Source organism: Sceloporus undulatus, chromosome 9 (assembly GCF_019175285.1).
Source record: "Sceloporus undulatus isolate JIND9_A2432 ecotype Alabama chromosome 9, SceUnd_v1.1, whole genome shotgun sequence".
Taxonomy (NCBI): Eukaryota; Metazoa; Chordata; class Lepidosauria; order Squamata; family Phrynosomatidae; genus Sceloporus; species Sceloporus undulatus.
Window position 1 is genome coordinate 25,759,467 of NC_056530.1, and position 18,928 is coordinate 25,778,394.

General features: G+C 49.3%; 3 protein-coding genes across 4 annotated transcripts in view; 1 reads left to right on the plus strand and 2 right to left on the minus strand.

Annotated features, from left to right (window-relative positions):
• Positions 1-124: 124 nt before the first annotated feature.
• On the plus strand, positions 125-4,117 carry LOC121915386 (toll-like receptor 5). Its single transcript, XM_042439608.1, has 2 exons — positions 125-859; positions 1,257-4,117. The coding sequence occupies exons 1-2, from the start codon at positions 814-816 to the stop codon at positions 3,179-3,181; spliced, it is 1,971 nt and encodes a 656-aa protein (XP_042295542.1). The 5' UTR covers positions 125-813; the 3' UTR covers positions 3,182-4,117.
• LOC121915389 (interferon-inducible GTPase 5-like) lies at positions 4,113-7,144 on the minus strand. 2 transcript variants are annotated; one of them, XM_042439617.1, is made up of 2 exons: positions 6,999-7,144; positions 4,113-5,953 (listed from the first exon to the last, which is right to left on the minus strand). In XM_042439617.1, the coding sequence occupies exon 2, from the start codon at positions 5,919-5,921 to the stop codon at positions 4,665-4,667; it is 1,257 nt and encodes a 418-aa protein (XP_042295551.1). In that variant the 5' UTR covers positions 5,922-5,953; positions 6,999-7,144; the 3' UTR covers positions 4,113-4,664. The 2 variants fall into 2 exon arrangements, with proteins under 2 accessions (XP_042295551.1, XP_042295550.1); XM_042439616.1 differs by having other exon boundaries at positions 6,426-7,144.
• A 152-nt stretch (positions 7,145-7,296) lies between these two features.
• Positions 7,297-18,928, minus strand: part of F11R (F11 receptor) — a 17,883-nt gene continuing 6,251 nt past the window's right edge. Inside the window, exons 2-10 of the mRNA XM_042439620.1 lie at positions 14,510-14,560; positions 13,843-13,956; positions 13,142-13,279; positions 10,510-10,712; positions 9,942-10,044; positions 9,374-9,481; positions 8,734-8,743; positions 8,561-8,609; positions 7,297-8,212 (exon numbers count right to left, since the gene is read on the minus strand). Of these exons, the coding sequence (XP_042295554.1) occupies positions 8,177-8,212; positions 8,561-8,609; positions 8,734-8,743; positions 9,374-9,481; positions 9,942-10,044; positions 10,510-10,712; positions 13,142-13,279; positions 13,843-13,956; positions 14,510-14,560 (812 nt within the window). The 3' untranslated portion in view covers positions 7,297-8,176. The remainder of the gene's footprint in view (positions 8,213-8,560; positions 8,610-8,733; positions 8,744-9,373; positions 9,482-9,941; positions 10,045-10,509; positions 10,713-13,141; positions 13,280-13,842; positions 13,957-14,509; positions 14,561-18,928) is intronic.

An 18,928-nucleotide genomic window follows, 5' to 3' on the forward strand; every position in this document is an offset into this window, starting at 1 on the left:
GAAGGATGGCTTCTTCATCCAGAAAGAGGCTTCTGAGAGGGGCAGTTCCTCCCATTTGGGACAGAAAAAGAGAAATCAGGGAGGGAGGGAGGGAATCTGGCAAACCCCCGTCACTCCCAAACAAAGCAGATTTGGGGACCACTTGCAGCCCCCAAACCCAAATGTAACTATATGGCATGTAGTTCCCCTTGGAAGTTAATTCCAGACAAACAGCCGCAGTCTCTCTCGATGAAAATCTGGCAGTCCTAAAAGGGCAGGCTTGGCGGACTTGCTCTAGAGGCCATTCTGGTCCAGTAAAGACCAGTTAGCTATTCTGGTTTGCAACCGGGGGGGTGATGAAATGCAACAGGAAACAATTGAATTGCATTTAATGGCTGTTCTGGAGGACAGTTCCTCTTACAGTCCTCGCTGGTGTACCCTTCTGTGTCCAAGGTACAAGGCCTGAACGTTCCTCTTAAACCCAGTGACGCAAGACCCGCAGCAGGGGCCCTGTCCCCAGTCAAACCCAGTTGAACATTTCCTTTCCACCACTGGCTCTGAAGCTCTCGACCCACGGAGGTTGTGCTGCTGAGCTGGAACAGGGGCGGGCATGGCAAGGGATTAAAAACCAGGGCCAGGAGGAATTCCCCCAGCATTTCCCCATTATGCAACTGCTAACCCATTCCCCCCCCCCCCTTTGAACCAACTGAAGGTTGACGCGTGGGGCTCCGGAGGGCAGCTGGTTGCCTCATTCGGGGTGGCATTTATATAGGGCAGCGGCTTGGGAGGCCTGGCAAGCAGAAAGGGAGAGACATTGGCTTTGCACTGGCAGCCATGCTGAGGATTCACCAAAGATGGCCAGCTTTGGAGGCCCAGAAAGGTAAGACCAGGAGAGAAAGTGGGGCTGCGGCTCCCCTGTGGCTTCCTTCTTTCCTCTTTCTTTTTTTTCTTTCCTCCTTCCTTTCCTTTCTTTTCCTTTCCTTTCCTTCCTTCCCGCAGTCACCAACCCTAGTGACGCCACTGTTCCCATCCAAGACCTTGCATAGCTTTTGAATCCAGATACAGGAAGAGAGGAACTTAGGTTACACTAAAGATAGGTCCTTGGTACATAAAGCCCAATAAACTGATTGGCAGCAATGGCAGGATTCTTTTCTAGCCATACCTGGAGATGGCAGACAGTCTCCTTTCTGCCCCATGGGACCCTGGGAATGGTAGTTTTTTAGGGTTTGAAAATTAGCAGGGAACTAACATGCAAACCCCTTTCTTTTTGATTCCAGTTCGCTTTGGTTTGGTCATGCTTTTGTTGGCGGGTCGCGCCGCGGATGCTCTGCCCCGTTGCTCTCAGTATACAGTCAATGCTCTGCAAGTGGCCAATTGCCAGGCTCAGCGCCACAAGATGCTCCCGGACCTCGATCCTTCCGTCCAGGTCCTCCTTCTGAACTTCAACTTCTTCTCCTCCATCCTGAATTCCTCCTTTCCGCTCATGAAGTCCCTGAAGGCGCTGTCTTTGGGGAAGCAACTGGGGGGATCCCTCTTTGTCGGGGAGAGAGCCTTCCAGAACGTGACCAACATCACCTTCCTGGACCTTGGGGGGAACAGGAACCTGACCCTGCACCCCAACGCTTTCAAGGGCCTCACTAAACTAGAGGTCTTGCTCTTGGATGCTGACGGTTTCAATGAAGAAGTCCTGGAAAAGGGTTACTTCCAGGATCTGGTCTCCCTGAAGAGGCTGGACCTCTCTGGAAACAACATCCGCAGGTTGAGGCCTGACCCAACTTTCCAAGGGCTGAAGAAGCTGAGCATCCTTCAGCTGAAGCTCAACAAAATCGGGGCCATTTGTGGGGACGACCTCCAGCATCTCAGGGGACATCGCCTGGACACTCTTGACCTGTCCTCCAACCGACTGCTCAGCTATCCATACTGCGGCAACCCTTTCCTCAACATCACTCTGGGGACGCTGGACATCTCCTCCAACTCCTGGAACGTGGACAAAGCTGAGCGGTTCTTCACCAGATTAAATGGCACCAGGATCCAGAACCTCAAGATGCAATACTCAGGAGCCTTGGGCCGAGGGTTCGGTTTCCACAATTCAAAAGATATCTCTGCCAGCACCTTCTCTGGCTTGCGTCACAGCAGTATCTTCTCCCTGGACATCTCCCATGGCTTCCTCAATGAGCTAGTCTCCTTGGCCTTCTTGGCCTTCCCCGATCTCAATGTCCTTCTTTTGAGATCCAACCAGATCACCAAGATCCACGACAGGGCTTTTGCAGGACTGAACCAACTGTCTGTTCTGGATCTCTCTGAGAACCTTCTCGGCGAACTCTATGAGGAGTCCCTGAGGGCCCTGAGATCATCTCTGCTGCAGCATCTCATCCTGAAGTCCAACCACATTGGAGCTGTCCAAAACGGCGCCTTGGCAGGCCTGAATTCCTTGCAGATCCTGGACCTTCAAGACAACGCACTTTCGCGGGTCCCAGCTGGGAATCTCCCATCCCTGCTACACCTGACGCTGCGGCAAAATCGGATCCGGGACGTCTGGGGCATTGAGCGGCTCGGGAAGAGCCTGGCTCACCTGGACCTCTCCTCCAACCGCCTGGACGATCTGGGGGGACTTTGGAGTCAACTTGCAGGAACCCCCAACTTGCTTTCTCTTAACCTCTCAAGCAACGGTCTCTCAAGGTGCTACCGAGTCGGAGAAGGCCCCAGACGACTCCAGGCCCTTGACCTTTCTCACAACAGCCTGGGAAACATCTGGGAAATGGAGAAATGTGTGAACATCTTTCAAGGCTTAGCAGAGCTGGCCGTCCTGAACCTCAGCTCCAACGGACTTCGGAGCTTGCCCGAGCGTCTTCTCCAGCCCTTAAGGTCTTTGCAGATGTTGAACCTCTCCAACAACCTCTTCCCTGTGCTTCCAAAGAGGGTCTTCTATGGCTTGGCATCCTTGCGTGTCCTCAGCCTGAGTGGGAATCCCTTGGTGACTCTCTCGCCTTCGCCGTTTCTCCCTTTGGAGGGCCTTCGGTCCTTGGATCTGAGCAGACTGTCCTTGCTTTGCGACTGTGGGCTGGTAGACCTCCAAGGCTGGATCCAGGAACGCAAGATCGTCTTGAGTGGAGCAGAGGCGATGCTCTCTTGCCTTCAGACCAGGCCTTCTTTCCAACGGTTCTCCTTGCCCTCGTTCCTAAAAGACCAGTGTGCCAAGTAAGATGTGGGCACCTGTGGCCTCTATACTGTCAGGGCACACCATCCACCCAAGAGGGAAAGGGATTCAATTCTGAGGAGAATGCTCCTTCTCTTAATGAACATTGGCATCAGTGGTGGCAAAAATAGGGCCAGGAAGCTCCAGGCAGGGTTGGCACTGGCCCAGGTGGCAGATATTGGGCAGCAATACCAGTCCGTTGATTGTTTGTCGAATCATGTTTGCATTCTTTGCTTTCAGAAAATGGAGCTGGGTGTTTCAGTCGGTCCCATTGCCCTAAATTACCCTGTTGTCCTCATGGATGATGGGAGATGATGTCCATTCGCATAACACAGTGATAACACTATGGTTACACTTTAACATGACATGGTGACATCCTGGGGCATCCTGGGATTGGTAGTTTAGGGAGAGGCATGATGCTTTTCAGCCAGAGAGGTCTCGTAGCTACCCAAACTATACATCCCAGGATTCCATACTATAATGCAGCCATGTCCATTCAAGTGGAATCACAGGGCTATCATTGTGTATTATAAAAGGACCCCTCGGCAGGAGTAAATTTCAGGTTAAATTCTCTCTCCATTAGAAATCTGGTTGTCCCTAGATGTTTCTGACGTCCCCAACATTTTATATCTTTCAGGGATCCATGAAAATATACCTATGTAATACAATATATATGTCTATGTGTATTTGTCTGTATGAATATAGTATCTAGATGTATATAATACTGGACCATTATTGTAACAAAAGGGAGAACACTTCATGGAACTTCTTGTGAATCAATAACGTGATTGGAAAGAAAATCAGCCTTGAACTGATTTGGGATGAATGAGCCAACACTTCAGTCCACTTTCCTGGGGCTGTATCCTTCTTGTAATCATGTTTTTGCAGACAGATGTAATTTATTCCTATACATATCCTTTTAAAAAACAAACCAATGTGTTACTTTCATGCTTTAATGGATGTTTTTTGCCTCCCGGAACTCTTATAAGGAAGAACGTCATGGAAATAAAAGTTGTTACGATAGCTTAACCTGATACCACCATGATCTTTTCAAAGGACACTTGTGTCTATAAATGCCCAAAGAGTTTCCTAATACTCTTTACTCAAAGAGTAAATACTCAAAGAGCCTGCCTTCGGGGTTTCTGAGTGTGTGAGTGGAATCCCTTTCCCTGACGTTTGAATCCATTGCTCCATGTCCTTCTCTCTGGAGCAGCAGAGGATTGCATTTGAGCGAGGGACTTGGAATTCTAAGTATCTCAAGAAACTACAAGTCCCAGGATTCCATAGGCTGGATTCACAACAGTTATAAGGACTGGACACTGACTCAAGGGACCCCAAAGGACAGCTCATCCAACCCTGGACCATGCAGAAACAATTGCATTTAACTATGGAGTGGAGACACACTCCTGGCTAAGCGAGAAGCTTAAGAGAAGCCATGCATCGAAAGAAGGAGGAACCACAGAGACTGAGTTGAAGGCTTTCATAGGATTTAAGGAGGACCCATCTCCTTGCCCCCGTTGTCCTCCAAGGCTCCTGGGATGTTGGCCTGGGACTCCTCCCGGGGCTTGTGGCTCATGAAGACTTTGAGCAGGATCCGGTGCGCATCAGCAGCCACCTCCTCCACAAAGGCCTTGAGCATGTTGTAGACCACGGCAAAGGACAGCCCCATGGCGGCTATGGGCACCAGCTGCTTGGGCAACTTGGGGGCCTTGCCGGCCGCTTCGACCAGCAGCTCCACCACCAGCTCTGGGGCCACCTCCGCGGCCAGAGGGGCCTTGACCAGGGCCCTCAGCTGCTCAAAGGGAAGCTCTGCGTGTTCGGCCACCTTCCTCAAAGAGGACTCCTCCAGGCCAAAGTTAACGCAGTAGCCCTGGAGTGTCTTGACCAGGAGCTCCGTGTCGCACGCGATGGAGATCTCTGGGATGGGCTCTGCATGGACCCCACACGCCACCACACAGACCAGCCACAAGTGTTGCATGATGGCGCTCTTCTTCTTCTCCAGGAGGCGATGGGAGATGTTGGGGGTGGCCAGGAGGAAGGAGTGGCTCTTCTGGAGGTCCAGGTCTTTCCACAAGGTCTCCCCAAGGAGAGGGAAGTCATACTTGCTGAAGGAGAGGTTGGAAATCAGGAAGATCTTGGGAGACTTCACCCCGGAGGCTTGGAGGTCTCTCAGGCAGCCCTCGCGGATCTCCTGCAGGGCGTCTGCTTCGCTGAAACTGGAAGGACACTCCTGCCGACCCAGCTCCATATCTTCATCCACTTTGGAGCGGACGAAGTAGAAGTCCTTCCTGAGCTTCAGGAGGTACTGAGCCAGCTTGGCATGGATGAGGCCAAAGCGCTGAGAGGCAAGGATAATGAAGAAGTCATAGCAGGGGGCGTTGATCTGTTGCAAATACTCTCTCGGGTGGAAATCGGGGGCACCGATGCTCGGCAGGTCCCAGAGAATGACGCTGGCATACTTGGGGTGCGGGTAGGCTGTGGGTTCCTTGTTGGCGCTGGCACCTCTGGTTGGAGCTGCGCCTTCGTCCTCCGCACGCAGGTCCCGAAAGGCATTGATGAAGGTGGACTTGCCGACGCCAGGTTCACCGGTGATGCCCACGTCTAAGCAGATGTTCTCCAGGGATTGGAGAGTCCCTTTCAGTTGTTCAGAGTAGTCGGAAAAGCTTCCTTTCTCGAAGGCTCCCTTGAGGTCCTTGATCTGGGCCTCGGTCAGCGAGATCTTGTTCTCCGTCTCTTTCTCCGCCATGGAGGCAGCCGGGGGCCAAGATGGCGGTCAGCCTGGAGGAGAAAGCCATGGGAACAACAACCGTAAGTACCTGAAAATCCAGCGGCAGGACCACTTGGAGAATGGTTGCTCCCAGTTCAGAGGGAGCAGTGAATCCACTCCAAGTTTTAATGCAAGCTTTGAGAGAGCTGTCTAAGATGCTGAACCTGCTCAAAGTGGAGAGATCCAAATCTATCCAAAACCTGGAGCAGACTCCTTGCCCTTCTGACCCGGGAGACCACTCCACCGCTCCGCTCCACCTACATCCAAATTGAAATCAGTCATGTGAATTGAATCATAGACAACTATTGGGTGGGAGGCTGGGTTTTTGTGTGTGTGAACTGATGGTTAGACTCATCTGAACACAACAGACATGGGTCCGGCACACCTGACAATCTCACAGAGTCCAGCCTTTCAGATCTGCAAACAGGGATACCCTTGTGATCTTGAGGCCCTCTCATCTCTCAGGATCCCCCATTGCCTCACCTTTCCTCCAAACCCAATGTTCAGCCATGCTTCTCCTCTCCATCCTTACGCTGCTTCCATAGTCTGCTGGTCTAAGGCCAATTTTGGGGAAGGAATGGCTTTCCCAAGGCCCTGGCAGAGGGATCCATTCATTTCCAAAGCCACCTGGGCTGGATCTTAACTCATTTCTGCCAAGGGCTCAGAGCTGCTATAGAAACTGGGCTGCAAAGAAAAGGCCCTGCCAATTGGCCCAGTGCTCCAGCCCAGTGTGAGGTCAGCCACAGGCCAGTGATGCGCACTTTTTATGCATCTGGGAAGGCATCACCAGCTCCTCTTTCTTTTGCCACATTTGTCCTGAGACTTAAGAGATGTTAGCAATGGCTGGGGTTTTCCTTGGGACTTCCTATCTGCCTCAACGGCCTTTTGGGAGTGCAAAATTGAATGGTTTTGCCATGTCCAGATTCCCCAAACTTCGACCCTCTAGATGTTTTGGACTTCAGTTCCCAGAAGTCCCAGCCAGCTTGGCCAAGAAACAGGGATGCTGGGAGCTGCAGTCCTAAAGATCTGGAGGATCAGAGTTTGGGAATCACTGACCATGATGTTTCAACGCATGGATATCTGCTGTGCGGGGATTTTTGCAATGGGCACCAATTCAAAGGAAGAGTGGCGGGGTCTCCTTCTTTGGAGGTTTTCAAACAGGTTGGATGGCCATCTGTCGGGAGGGCTGGGATTCGGGGCATTCCTGCATGGCAGAAGGGGCTTGAACTGGGGTCCCTTCCAACTCTACGATTCTACGAAGTGCCAGAGCGCAACGAAAGCAACCTGCGCGCATCAGAAGGACAGACGCTTCCATGCAAACGGCAGAAATACGTTGCAATACAGGCAAGGAGGCTGAAAGAGACACAAACTTTTATTTCTCGTCCTGTGTCCGGCATATAAAATTACAAACGACAACAATGCAGCATATTTATAAAGTCACACAAGGTAATGAGGTCGGGTTTAAGACAAGTGGGGACACAATGAGAGCTTTGGGGCTGGGTTCAGGGATTGGGGGCCCTCCAGATATTTGGGGAATGACAGACGTTGTGGGCTAAACATCTGGAGGGCAAAAGCTTTTCTACCCTGGAGTCCAAAACATGCCAAAATCCAAGACACAGGCGCATTGATGCCCATGGGTTTCGGAAGGGACTGCAAAACATCCATGTTGCATCATGCAATTTTGGCCCATTAGAGAATAAAATGCATAGTGCATGAGCTGGAAGACCAATTGTAAATGTACCTTTTAAAAAGAAGCCGGATGGACATGCTTTATCCCTCTGTTTCCAGCTTCTGAATTGCAAACCAGTTCCCTTCTTGTTTGGGGGAAAATGTAAGTCGGTAACACAACTGCACCCCATTGCAGAAGCAGGTTGTGTAGGGGTTTCACAACAACAACCCGTCCCCATTTTGCTGAAGGCGCCGTCGACATCTCACAAGGCCACAGGATCCAAAGTTTGGGAACAGGAGCCAAACGTTGAGTGATGATAGCAGCCAAAATGGTCCGGCCCTTTATGGGACCGAACCTGGGAGAGGCAGGGTTTTAAGGCATTTGCTCTGAACCAATAATACATAAAAATAACATTTACACTAAAATCTCGTTTTAAAAAAACAACAAATTGCAGCTTTAAAATCACACTTAATTACAAAAGATCCACAAAGAACATTTACAACCGCTTTGGAGGAAGGAAGAGTCGGGTTCGAATACAGGTCCCAAAGCAGGAGCAGGGCATCACTCAGACCAGGAAAGACGACGTCTGCTTAAATTCGCCCTGCAAAACAGAGAGAAAGAAAGGGAGGGAAAGAAAGAAAGAAAGAAAGAAAGAACAGGGTGAGGAGATTAATATATATATATATATATATATACGGTTAATGTTAAAACGTGGCTTGTTTTTAATATGTATGCGTTTTGTTTGTTCTTGTTTGCCATATTTCAGCTGTGTGCATGTGGCATGTAACCAAAATAACAGTGCTGCTGCTTTTGTGGTGTTTTTGCCCCACAATCTAGTGTTTGGGGCTGTTTTTTGCCTGGCGTTGCATGGGACCCCACCGCCAATGCTTTTTGCAACCCCTGGTTTCTCAAGGAAGGAAGGAGGAAAGTGGGTCCTTTGGATACTTACGTCGCTCCGGTTGGAAGGCTGGCTGTAAATGACTTTCTTATTGGAGGTGCTAAAATGGGTTAGGGATAAAAAAGTGGGGATAAAAACAAGGGATGAGAAACAGGAGGAGGGGAAAAGGAGCCATCAATACCAATCCCAGGGCTGCAATCCCGACCAGACAAGTGTCTACTCACTCTCTTCTTTCTGAAAAGGAAAACAAAGAGGGAGATACATTAGCCAACAAAGGAAGGCTCTGATCCAGTCTCATAGTGTCTTCTCCTGGGCATGATTCCCATAGACACTCATGGACTCACGCATCCAAACACTTGCATCACGCATTTTATGCATTTGAGTTGGCCCAATACGTATATCAGTGTTTTGTGGGGTTTGGATGTTGTTCTGCTTTGCTACACGGCCAATGCTTCTACCTCTGGATATGCAAGAGATGCATTGCTGGGGACCTTGCACAATGCGCAATTATACCACTCTGATCCCAGTTTAACTCCCTGGGGTCACTGGTGCGGCCAATGCATGGACGGAGGAGGCAACCAAGAAGCAGGGACCATCTCCCATCTTGGCCATAGTTCCCCAGGGAGAAGAAATGAATTCATCTTGCCCTGGAAAACTGGAGACAGAGGACAGTCCATGCTTCTTGCTCACTTCCCTTCCATCCTATTTCCCTGACCATTCAGTGGCCATACTGGTGTCCTATGGGACTGGGGGCAATAAGGGATACGTAGCACCAAGGGCTGCAAACTCTCACGGCGAACCCCTTTGTTGGAGCTCTCCAAGCCGTCGAACTCCATCTCCCAAAGGACTCCGGTGGCTACTTACTGCTGAAGTATCCCCGGCTGTAGGCAAACCAGACGCCAAAGATGACCAGCCCCAAGACGATGAGAAGGACCACCACGGCCGCCACGATGCCCCCAACGTTGACTTCGCCTGCAAGTGTGGCATAAGAATAAATGAACATGTATTATTTATTTCAAGGATCTATATCCCGCCTTTTGCCCAGAATGGGACTCAAGGCGGGTTGCGGTACTTTGGGCACAAAATGACATTTCAGTAACTCTCCAAGAGAGCCTCCATAGTGTAATGGGTTGAGCATCAAGGTACAACTCTGGGGACCAGGGTTCGAATCCTTGATCGGCCATGGGAACCCATTGGGTGACCTTAGGCAAGTCCCAAACTCTCAGCCTCAGAGGAAGGCAAAGGCAAATCTTGCCAAGAAATCCCCATGGAGGCCTTAGGATCACCAACTTCAGAGGCTGAGAGAGCAGGATTTGTCCCAGGTCTCCCCCGGGATTTCCAGGACTGAGCAGGGATTCGAACCCAGGCCAGAGTCCGAATCCAACCCTCGAGTGACTCCACCTTCTAAATAAAAAGGTTGATGCCAACTTACTGGTCTCCATGAGCACTGCATCGGACTTCTGGGGCAGCCCTACTTTGTTCTCTGCCTCGCAGTAGTAATCCCCGGCATCGAAGGCAGTCGCGGGTTCGAAAGTCTGGGGAGAAGGAGAGGGAGAAGTGAGGCTTAGCAAGAGCTGGATTGCAGAGATATGGGCCACATCTGAACTGCAGAAATAACGTGGTTTGAAACCAGTTTAAAGGAGCCATCCTAAAGGATCCTGGGATTTGTCGTTTACTCTTTGCAGAGAAGATGAGAAGAGAGGCACTCTGGCACCTCTCTAATAATAATAATAATAATAATAATAATAATAATAATAATAATAATTTATTTATATCCAGCCTCTTCTAAACTACATATCCCAGGTTTCCACAGGATGCAGCTATTGCATTTCAAATGGTACCAAACTGCATTATTTCTACAGTGCAGATGCATCTCTGGTTAGTTATGGATGCTAGATTCTACATAGCTATTTGTGTGTGGTACCCTTTCTGCCCCCAAAGTCAAAGCCCACCCCACTGAAGATCTTCCAAGGGGGCACCCCTCCATTTTGAGGACTTACCAACACCCCGGTTTTGTCGTCCAGGGAGTAGGAAGAGTTCTTGAACAAGGTGCTGGTTTTGGGGTCTGTGGGCATCTGGACGTTGTCTCTGAACCACTTGAAGGTCGGGCGAGGGTTGGCATCGGTCTCCACGCAGGTGAGGACAGCCTTGGTGCCAATGGTCACTACGGACGGCACATGGGCCTTGGGCTTGGATGGTGGGACTGCAAAGACAGTAAGGAAGGGAATGAGGGCAAGGGATATATTGGTCAGGATGCCCAGCGGACGCATCGGAGATTCAGGCCAGAGTAGCCATTGCCAAGGGGCACTTGAAAGGTGGCACTCGAAAAATACAACAACAACAACAACAACAATAATAATAAAGATTTATTTCTAGCCCTCCCAATCACAAAGAATCCGGGGGAGTTATAACAACAATAAAATACAATAAAAACATTAAAAGCATTTTAAAAAAGGCAGAAAGATAGACGGGGAAGAATAGACAGATGAGGGGACAATATCTCTATATCTGGGGAGGGTAACTAGGTTGGAAAGGCTGCCGGAAGAGGTCCGTCTTGAGTGCTTTCTTAAAAGCTGTCAGAGTGGGAATGTGACGGATCTCCTCCGTCAGTCGTTCCATAGTTTAGGAGCAGGAGTAGAGAAGGCCCTCCGGGAGACTGATGTTAGCCTAGATCTTTTTGGCTGTAGTAGATTTCTTCCAGAGGACCTTAGTGTGTGGGACGATGGACAATAAGGAAGAAGGCATTCCCTCAAGTACTCTGGGCCCAAGCCATGGAGGGCTTTAAAGGTAATCACCAACACCTTGTACTTTGCCCGGAAACTAATAGGCAGCCAGTGCAGGGACTTCAAGGCCGGTGTTATATGGTCATTCCTAGAAGTTCCCGTGATCAATCTGGCTGCCATATTTTGTACGAACTGAAGTTTCTGAACTTGGCACAAGGGTAGCCCCAAGTAGAGTGCATTACAGAAGTCCAATCGAGAGGTGACCAGTGCATGTACTACTGTTTCCAGGTCCCTCGGCTCCAGGAAGGGGCACAGTTGGCGTATCAGACGAAGCTGATAGCAGGCGCTCTTGACTGTCGCATCCACCTGAGCTGTCAGTTGGAGCAACGAGTCAAGGAGCACCCCCCTCCCCCAAACTGCAGACCGAATCCTTCAGGGGAAGTGTGACCCCATCCAGAACTGGCTGACACAACTCCATTCCTGGATTTGGGGTTCCTATAGCAAGTACCTCCATCTTACCTGGATTCAGCCTGAGTTGGTTTTCCCTCATCCAGTCCATTACCGCCCCAAGACAGGCATTCAGTGGAGAGATGCCATCCTTAGTCACTGCTTCAGTCCGAGACATAGAGAAGTATATTTGGGTGTCATCAGCGTACTGATAACACCCCGCCCCATGTCTCTGGATGATCTCTCCCAGCGGCTTCATGTCAATGTTGAATAGCATTGGGGACAGGATCGCACCTTGAGGGACCCCCGATTTGAGCTCCCTCTTGGCCGAACAACTGTCCCCAAGCGACACCATCTGGAACCTGCCCGAGAGGTAGGATCGGAACCACTGCAATGCAGTGCCTCCAATACCCAACTCTCTCAGGCGTTCCAGAAGGATACCGTGGTCAATGGTATCAAAGGCCACTGAGATGTCCAAGAGCACCAGCAGGGTGACACTTCCCCTGTCGATGCCCAGACGGAGATCATCGACTAAGGCGACCATGGCAGTCTCCACTCCGTATCCCATCCTGAATCTGGTTTGAAATGGATCCAGAAAATCCGTTTCCTCCAAGACTGCTTGTAGTTGATTGGCGACCGCTCTCTCGATCACCTTGCTCAGGAACGGTAGTAGCGAGACTGGTCTGTAGTTATTTCTATCCAGGGGGTCCAGGGAGGGCTTTTTTAAGAGTGGTCTAATGTTTTTCAGCATCTCCATGACTTTTTCTCCCTCCTGGAGAGCCAGCCAGGATGGGCAAGTCGTCTTTGTCAAACCACAGAGAAGCTTGTCCACATCCTCAGTACTTTCCAACTCAAATAGATCCAGCCTAACAGTAATGGCGGAGGCACTGGGTGCCTCTCTAGTTGTCTCTGTCCTCAAATTGGCATCCAAATCTGCTCTTATCCAAGAGATTTTATCAATAATAGCCAGACTATATAGCCAGACTCAATCAATGCTTTGATTGGGATTTCCTGCATGGCAGGGGGTTGGACTGCATGGCTTCTGTGGTCTCTTCCAACTCTATGATTCTACACACACACACACACACGTATATTTATACACACACATATGTTTTTACTAAATTGATTTTATCTATCTATCTATCTATCTATCTATCTATCTATCTACAATCAATTTTTCAAACAAAAGGGGTGGCATTTTAAAAAGTCATTTGGTTTAAGCCAAGGTTTAAACCATGGTTTAAACAAACCTGGCACAAACAATGGCTTAAACTGGCGGTTCCCAACCTTTGGTCTTCCAGGGGTTTAGCCCCAGCCAGATTGACTAACTGTCAGGGATTCTGGGAGCTGAAGTTCAGTTCAAGCCACAGTTTAAACAAACCTGGTTCAAACCATGGTTTAAGAAAGAGGTTTAGACCATCTGATGCCGCCTGCGGATTCGAAAGGTGCAGGAAAGCTATACCTTGGACGATGAGCTCCACCTGCGACTGAGAGAAGGAGTTGCCAAGCACCTCACAGGTATACAAGCCCGAATCTTTGCGCGTCGCTGACTTCAGGTAGATCTCATTTGGGTAGAAAACAGCCCGGTCTTTGTAGCCGTCTGATGAGAAAGAAAGAAAGAAAGAAAGAAAGAAAGAAAGAAAGAAAATGTTCAATTGAACACAAATAAATGCTAGGAAGACCCACATATGCCTGGGTGGCACACCCTGAACATGGGCAACTGCCACAGGTTGGGAATGGGCCACATGCCCTTCCTTCACCAACTACATGCCCCTGTTTTATTTACCCAAATCTCCCTCCTCTATGCACACATTTTAGGAAGTGAAGGGGGCAACTTTGCAATGACTTTGCCACAACCCACACAAACACACCCAGCTGATGTAGGCAGCATCTGCACTGCAGATATAACCCACTTTGATACTGCTTTAACTTCCATGGCTCCATCCTATGCAATCCTGGGATTTGCAGTTTGCTGTGGCACCAGAGCTCTCTGACAGACAAGGCTAGCTGCCTTGCAAAACCTAGGGCAGGTCACACACTCTCAGCCTCAGAGGAAAGCCATGCCAAACGCCCCTCTTGCTAAAGAAACCTTGCAATGGATTCATCTTAGGGTCACCTTAATACACTTAGAGACACACAAAGATACACACTTTGGCTACACACCAGTGAATTGGTTGTCATGATAGAACAACACCGTGGTGCCATCTCTCTGGAACTTCCACTCCTGGCGTTTCGGGGTCCCCTGCGACGCCAAGGCTTTGCAAGGCAAGTTGACCGCTGAAATTTCGGAGGAGGAGGAAATATTAGGGTTGTCAAAGGACACAAAGGGCACACTTTGTCCAATAAATGCACAAATGATGTGTCAAAAATCCAAGTGGAGGGAAGGAAGGAAGGAAGGAAGGAAGGAAGGAAGGAAGGAAAAAAGAAAGGTAAGAAGGAAAGAAGGAAGGAAGGAAGGAAAAAAGAAAGGAAAGAAGGAAGGTAATAAGGAAGGAAGGAAAAAAGAAAGGAAAGAAGGAAGGTAAGAAGGAAGGAAGGAAGGAAGGAAGGAAAAAAGAAAGGTAAGAAGGAAAAAAGAAAGGAAAGAAGGAAGGTAATAAGGAAGGAAAAAAGAAAGGTAAGAAGGAAGGCAGGCAGGCAGGCAGGCACTACTGCCTGGATGGTACATACTGCAATTCCAGGCCTATTTGGGGATGATGGGGATGGTAGTCCAGATCCCATCTAGTTGGGAAAGGCTGCTGCGTAGGACATATCCAGACTTAACCAAAGCGCTCCAAAATCCCTTGGGATTAGGAGAAGGCAAGGAAAGGGAATCGCACCCAGGACTTACGCTGGTTCTCGGGGGTTTCGACGACGGTGGTCTGACCCAAGATGGAGGACACTGCGGGGAAGAGAAACGTTTTAAAACATATTTTAAAAGACATTATTATATCGCAGCTCAACCATGTAAACCCATTGGGCACCCTTGGGAAAGTCACACTCTCTCAGCCTCGGAGGATGGCCATGGCAAACCCTCTCTGAGCAAATCATGCCAGGAAAACCTGAGTCACAAACGACTTGAAGAGCCACAACAACACTGAGCATCTTTCTTGCTACTTTCGATGCTTTTGGGCTTGGTGTGCAAATAGTGGTGGATGAAAGTGCCCAGCATTTGTTGCCAAAAGGGGGGATGTTGAAGGCCGACAACCACATCAGACACACAAACACACCTCCGCAGACAGAGAGGAGTCCAATGCGCTGATGCACACATGGAGATAAATGTAAAAAAGGACTTTCACGTCTCTTTAATGGGTTCCAGGAAGAGGAGGCCACAAAAACTATGACTCAGGGCTCAACGCTGTTAAGCTTGGCAGAGGTTGGCAAAGTCCCAAGGGTCACGGGAGACGCCTTACACAGACACACTTTTGTTCCAACAGAGGTGTGCGAAAAGGGACAAGCGCAATCCTGGGATACGAGACGGGACCCAAAGGGACTCATGTGCCAGGAGGCACCTCAATGCTGGAGAATGGGGTCATGCATGGACCCTAGGGACTAGGACTGGAAAGGCCATTGCAGAGCAAAGACATGCACCTGAGCACTAAAGTCAGAATTGCCCAGGCCACTGTATTCCCCATCATCCCCATGAACAGATGCAAGAGTTGGAGAGGGAAGGAAGCAGAGAGAAAGAGAACCAACTCCTTTGAAATGTGGGTCTGGAGAAGAGGACTTCGGATGAGAGGGTCCTTGGACAGATCAGGCCAGGGCTGTCTTTGGATGCAAAGATGGTCGAGACTATCATCCTTTGGCCACATCATAAGGCATGGGTAACTGGGAAACACAAGAATGCTAGGAAAGGTAAAAGAAAGGGAGGAAGACCACAGACAAGATGGAAAGAGTTGCCCAAGGGGCATATTATGGGCAAGGGCTTATTGCAGGATCTGGGCAAGGAAGCAGAGGAGGAGAGGGCTTCTTGGAGAGGTCTCATCCATAGAGTTGCTATGAGTCGGAGCCAACTCCAGGGCAGCTAACAACAACAACAAGGGATGGAGTAAGGAACCAGTGTGGCACAGTGGTTTGAGCCTTGGACCATGACTCTGGAAGCCAGGATTCAATGATGGAAGTCCTCTGGGAGACCTTGGGCAATGAGTTGCACTCTCTCAGCCTCAGGGGAAGGCAGTGGCAACGCTCCTCTGAACACACCTTGCCAAGAAGACCCCAGGACAGGTTTGCTTTAGGGTCACCGTGAGTCGGAAATGGCTCGAAGGCCCAGAACAAGGGTTAAAGGAGGCCTGGCAGGCCGGGGTTAAGCGGCCTTCCGACCCACCGGCAGGAATTTCTGGCTTCCCCAGTTCTGGCTTCCTTCCTTCCCTCCTACGCTGCTCACATACACATTACTCACTTGGGCAGAGCAACACACAAGGCAAGCCATCTCTGCACCCTTTCAGTAAGGTTTGTATGTTTGCAAAGAGCAGACTTCCTAGTTGCTTTGTTTTCTCCCGGCTCCCCTTCCTTTGCAGATTCTGACCTCATTGGAGGAAATAAGGCCCTGCTCCTTTGTATAACCAACTCCAGCTGAGACAACTGGTTTTTATGGTATTTACTGGACACTGGTCACGGCAGGAGTTCCCAGCAGAGCATTGAGAGGTTTAAAAGCACTAGATTTGTCCAGCCCAGAGCAAAACACTCTGATCTGGAAAGCTAAGCTGGATCAGCCCTGGTTTGCACTTGGATGGGGGGTATTGCAAGCCGTGTGTCAGAGGAAGGAACGGCCAAAACCACCTCTGAGGATCCCTTGCCAAAGAAAACTCTTTATGAAATGGCGTAAAAAGCGAAGCAGAGTCAGCCCCGGTTAGGACTTGGATGTGAAACCACCAGGTGCCATGAGTTTTGACCTGGCCCTGAACCAGGGTGAACTATAGCTCCCAACAGAGGCGTCTTATATCCGAGTAACATGACCGTCCTTTTTCGGCAAGGCAATAGACGGTCATGTTATTGGATCCAGACGCCTCTGTTGAGAGCCATAGGATGGTTTGGTCTTCAAGCTTCCAAACAGAATGGAGCCCTTGTTCTCCAAAACCAGAATAAAGGAGCCAGCAGGCAAAGCAACACATTTCCGTTCCGTGTTCAGATGCGCGTCCATATGCGCCGGCTGTTAAGCCCCCCTGGGGTTACGCTATTCAACAAGAAAAGGAAGAGGATGTGAAATGAGGAAAGGGAGGCTGGATGCCAAGCCAGGGCCAGACAAAGCCAGACAAAATGACACACAACCCACACTTTGCAGCCACAAAACGGGTGGAGTGCGCAAAACGAATCGCCAGCCCTGTCTATGGGGCTTTTATTAGAGGGCTGGGCTAAGAACGATAAAGAGGATAAGGTTTTACAGTGGCCTCTTTATCCACGCATTCAAGCATTCGTGGCTTGGAAACATTTTAAGAAAACAACAACAACAACAATAGGGAAGGAAGGAAAAGATAGATAGATAGATAGATAGATAGATAGATAGAGTCTCTTGGAAGTGCAATCCCACAAGCATCCCTGATGCAACAAGACAATGTCTGAGGTCTATAGGGAAATACATAGAGAATTCAGGAAAGCACTAAGGGGAAATAAGCCAGTATAAACAACACTGGATCCAAGTGGGAATAGGGTCTCCGGAGGAGGAGGAGGAGGGAAAGGTAAACAGGGCCCCAATTTGCTTGGGAAGAAAAAGCCACCTTTCATGCTTGGATGGTCCTTTAACTCCCAAGTTAACTCCTAGGTTGCTGGCGCCGCATTGCTCCGAAATTCAGGCCTCGCTGGCCAGGGTTTGACGGATTCAAATACAAGGAGAGGTTCCAAAGACCAAAGTTTGGGAATCAAAGTGGTGTCAAAGTGCATTGTTTCTACGTTCAACATTCAAGCCATGATGTGCCATGCTGGCTCTTCTACAAAAAGTAGTTGTGGATGAGGTTATGAGGATGTAATTTTGAAAGTACACATCCATGTTATTTACAGGACTTTCCCGAAACATCGAATTTCGTCCCGGGTCAAAGTGCTCAGACCTGGCCTGCCCTGAATGTTGGTAAAAGGCTAGCGAAATAAACATTAACCTGCCATCATTGCAATGGAGATCCCACCGTTTTATATAACCACAGACCTGTATTTGACAGACATCAAGTTTATGGGAATCTGTATCTATTCTTGGAAATTGGGCCAGCTTTAGATACGCCTCGCCTTTGTTTTATCGCATCCGACACATTCTTCCTGCCTGCCTTTCCTCCTCTCTCTCTTTTCTGTTTCTGTTCCTTTGTAATTGGTTTAAAAACACAGAATTATTATTATTATTATTATTATTATTATTATTATTATTATTATTATGGTTTTAAAAAGCTACGCTCCTTCCCAACTCTTCAAAAGCGAATAAGATAAACCCAGGAGGACCTTCGCTGACCGTAAAGCAAATTCCAAAGTGCATATTGTCGCAATCCCTTTGTTAGGACAACCAAGACAACATGCTCTGTGGGGGGAAAACGCTGTCAAAATGTGCACAAAGTGGCAGAAAAAGTTCCTTTTAGGGGGTGCGTAATGGGGTTTCTTGAGTCTCGGCAATGCGTTTGTCAGCCGGATCCTTTACAAAGATGACTCTTTCCAGCAAAAAGCATCAGGAGTGATGTCCTGAGCGTCTGAGGTCCAAGACCCGATGGACCAGTTTGGGGAGTAGCTTCCATGGGTCAAGGAGGCCTGGGGTGAGCAAGCGGGTCACCTGCCAGCTCCCAGTTAACAAAATGCCAAGGTGTGGCTGCAAAGGAGCCACAAACATGACCCTGCTTGCCTTTGGTTTGACACAACTCCTCCTCCTGACGCACTGTGTTTGTCTAGCGCTGCAGAGAAACGCCAGGCAGGCTCTGGGCCGCATGCCCTGGTTGTGGTTGTTGCTGGTGTTCCCTTCAGAGCGGTCTGAGCATTGGACTAATCTGGGTTTGATTCCCAGTTCGGCCATCAAACCCTTTGGACCTACACACAATACACTTGTCCCTCCATATTCACTAGAGTTAGGGGCAGAAGACCCCTGTGAATATGGAAAAAACGCAAATAACCAAAATGCCATGTTTATACCTGAGAGAACACCTCTCTAGGGATCTCTAGGTCCTCCAGAGCAACTCTATGGTCAACTTTAACTAAAAGTGGCACTGAAAGACCTAGAGATTCCTAGAGAGGACACTCCACTAGGTCTTTGTAGCTCCTCCAGGGAAACTCTATGGTCAACTTTAACTAAAAGTGGCACTGAAAG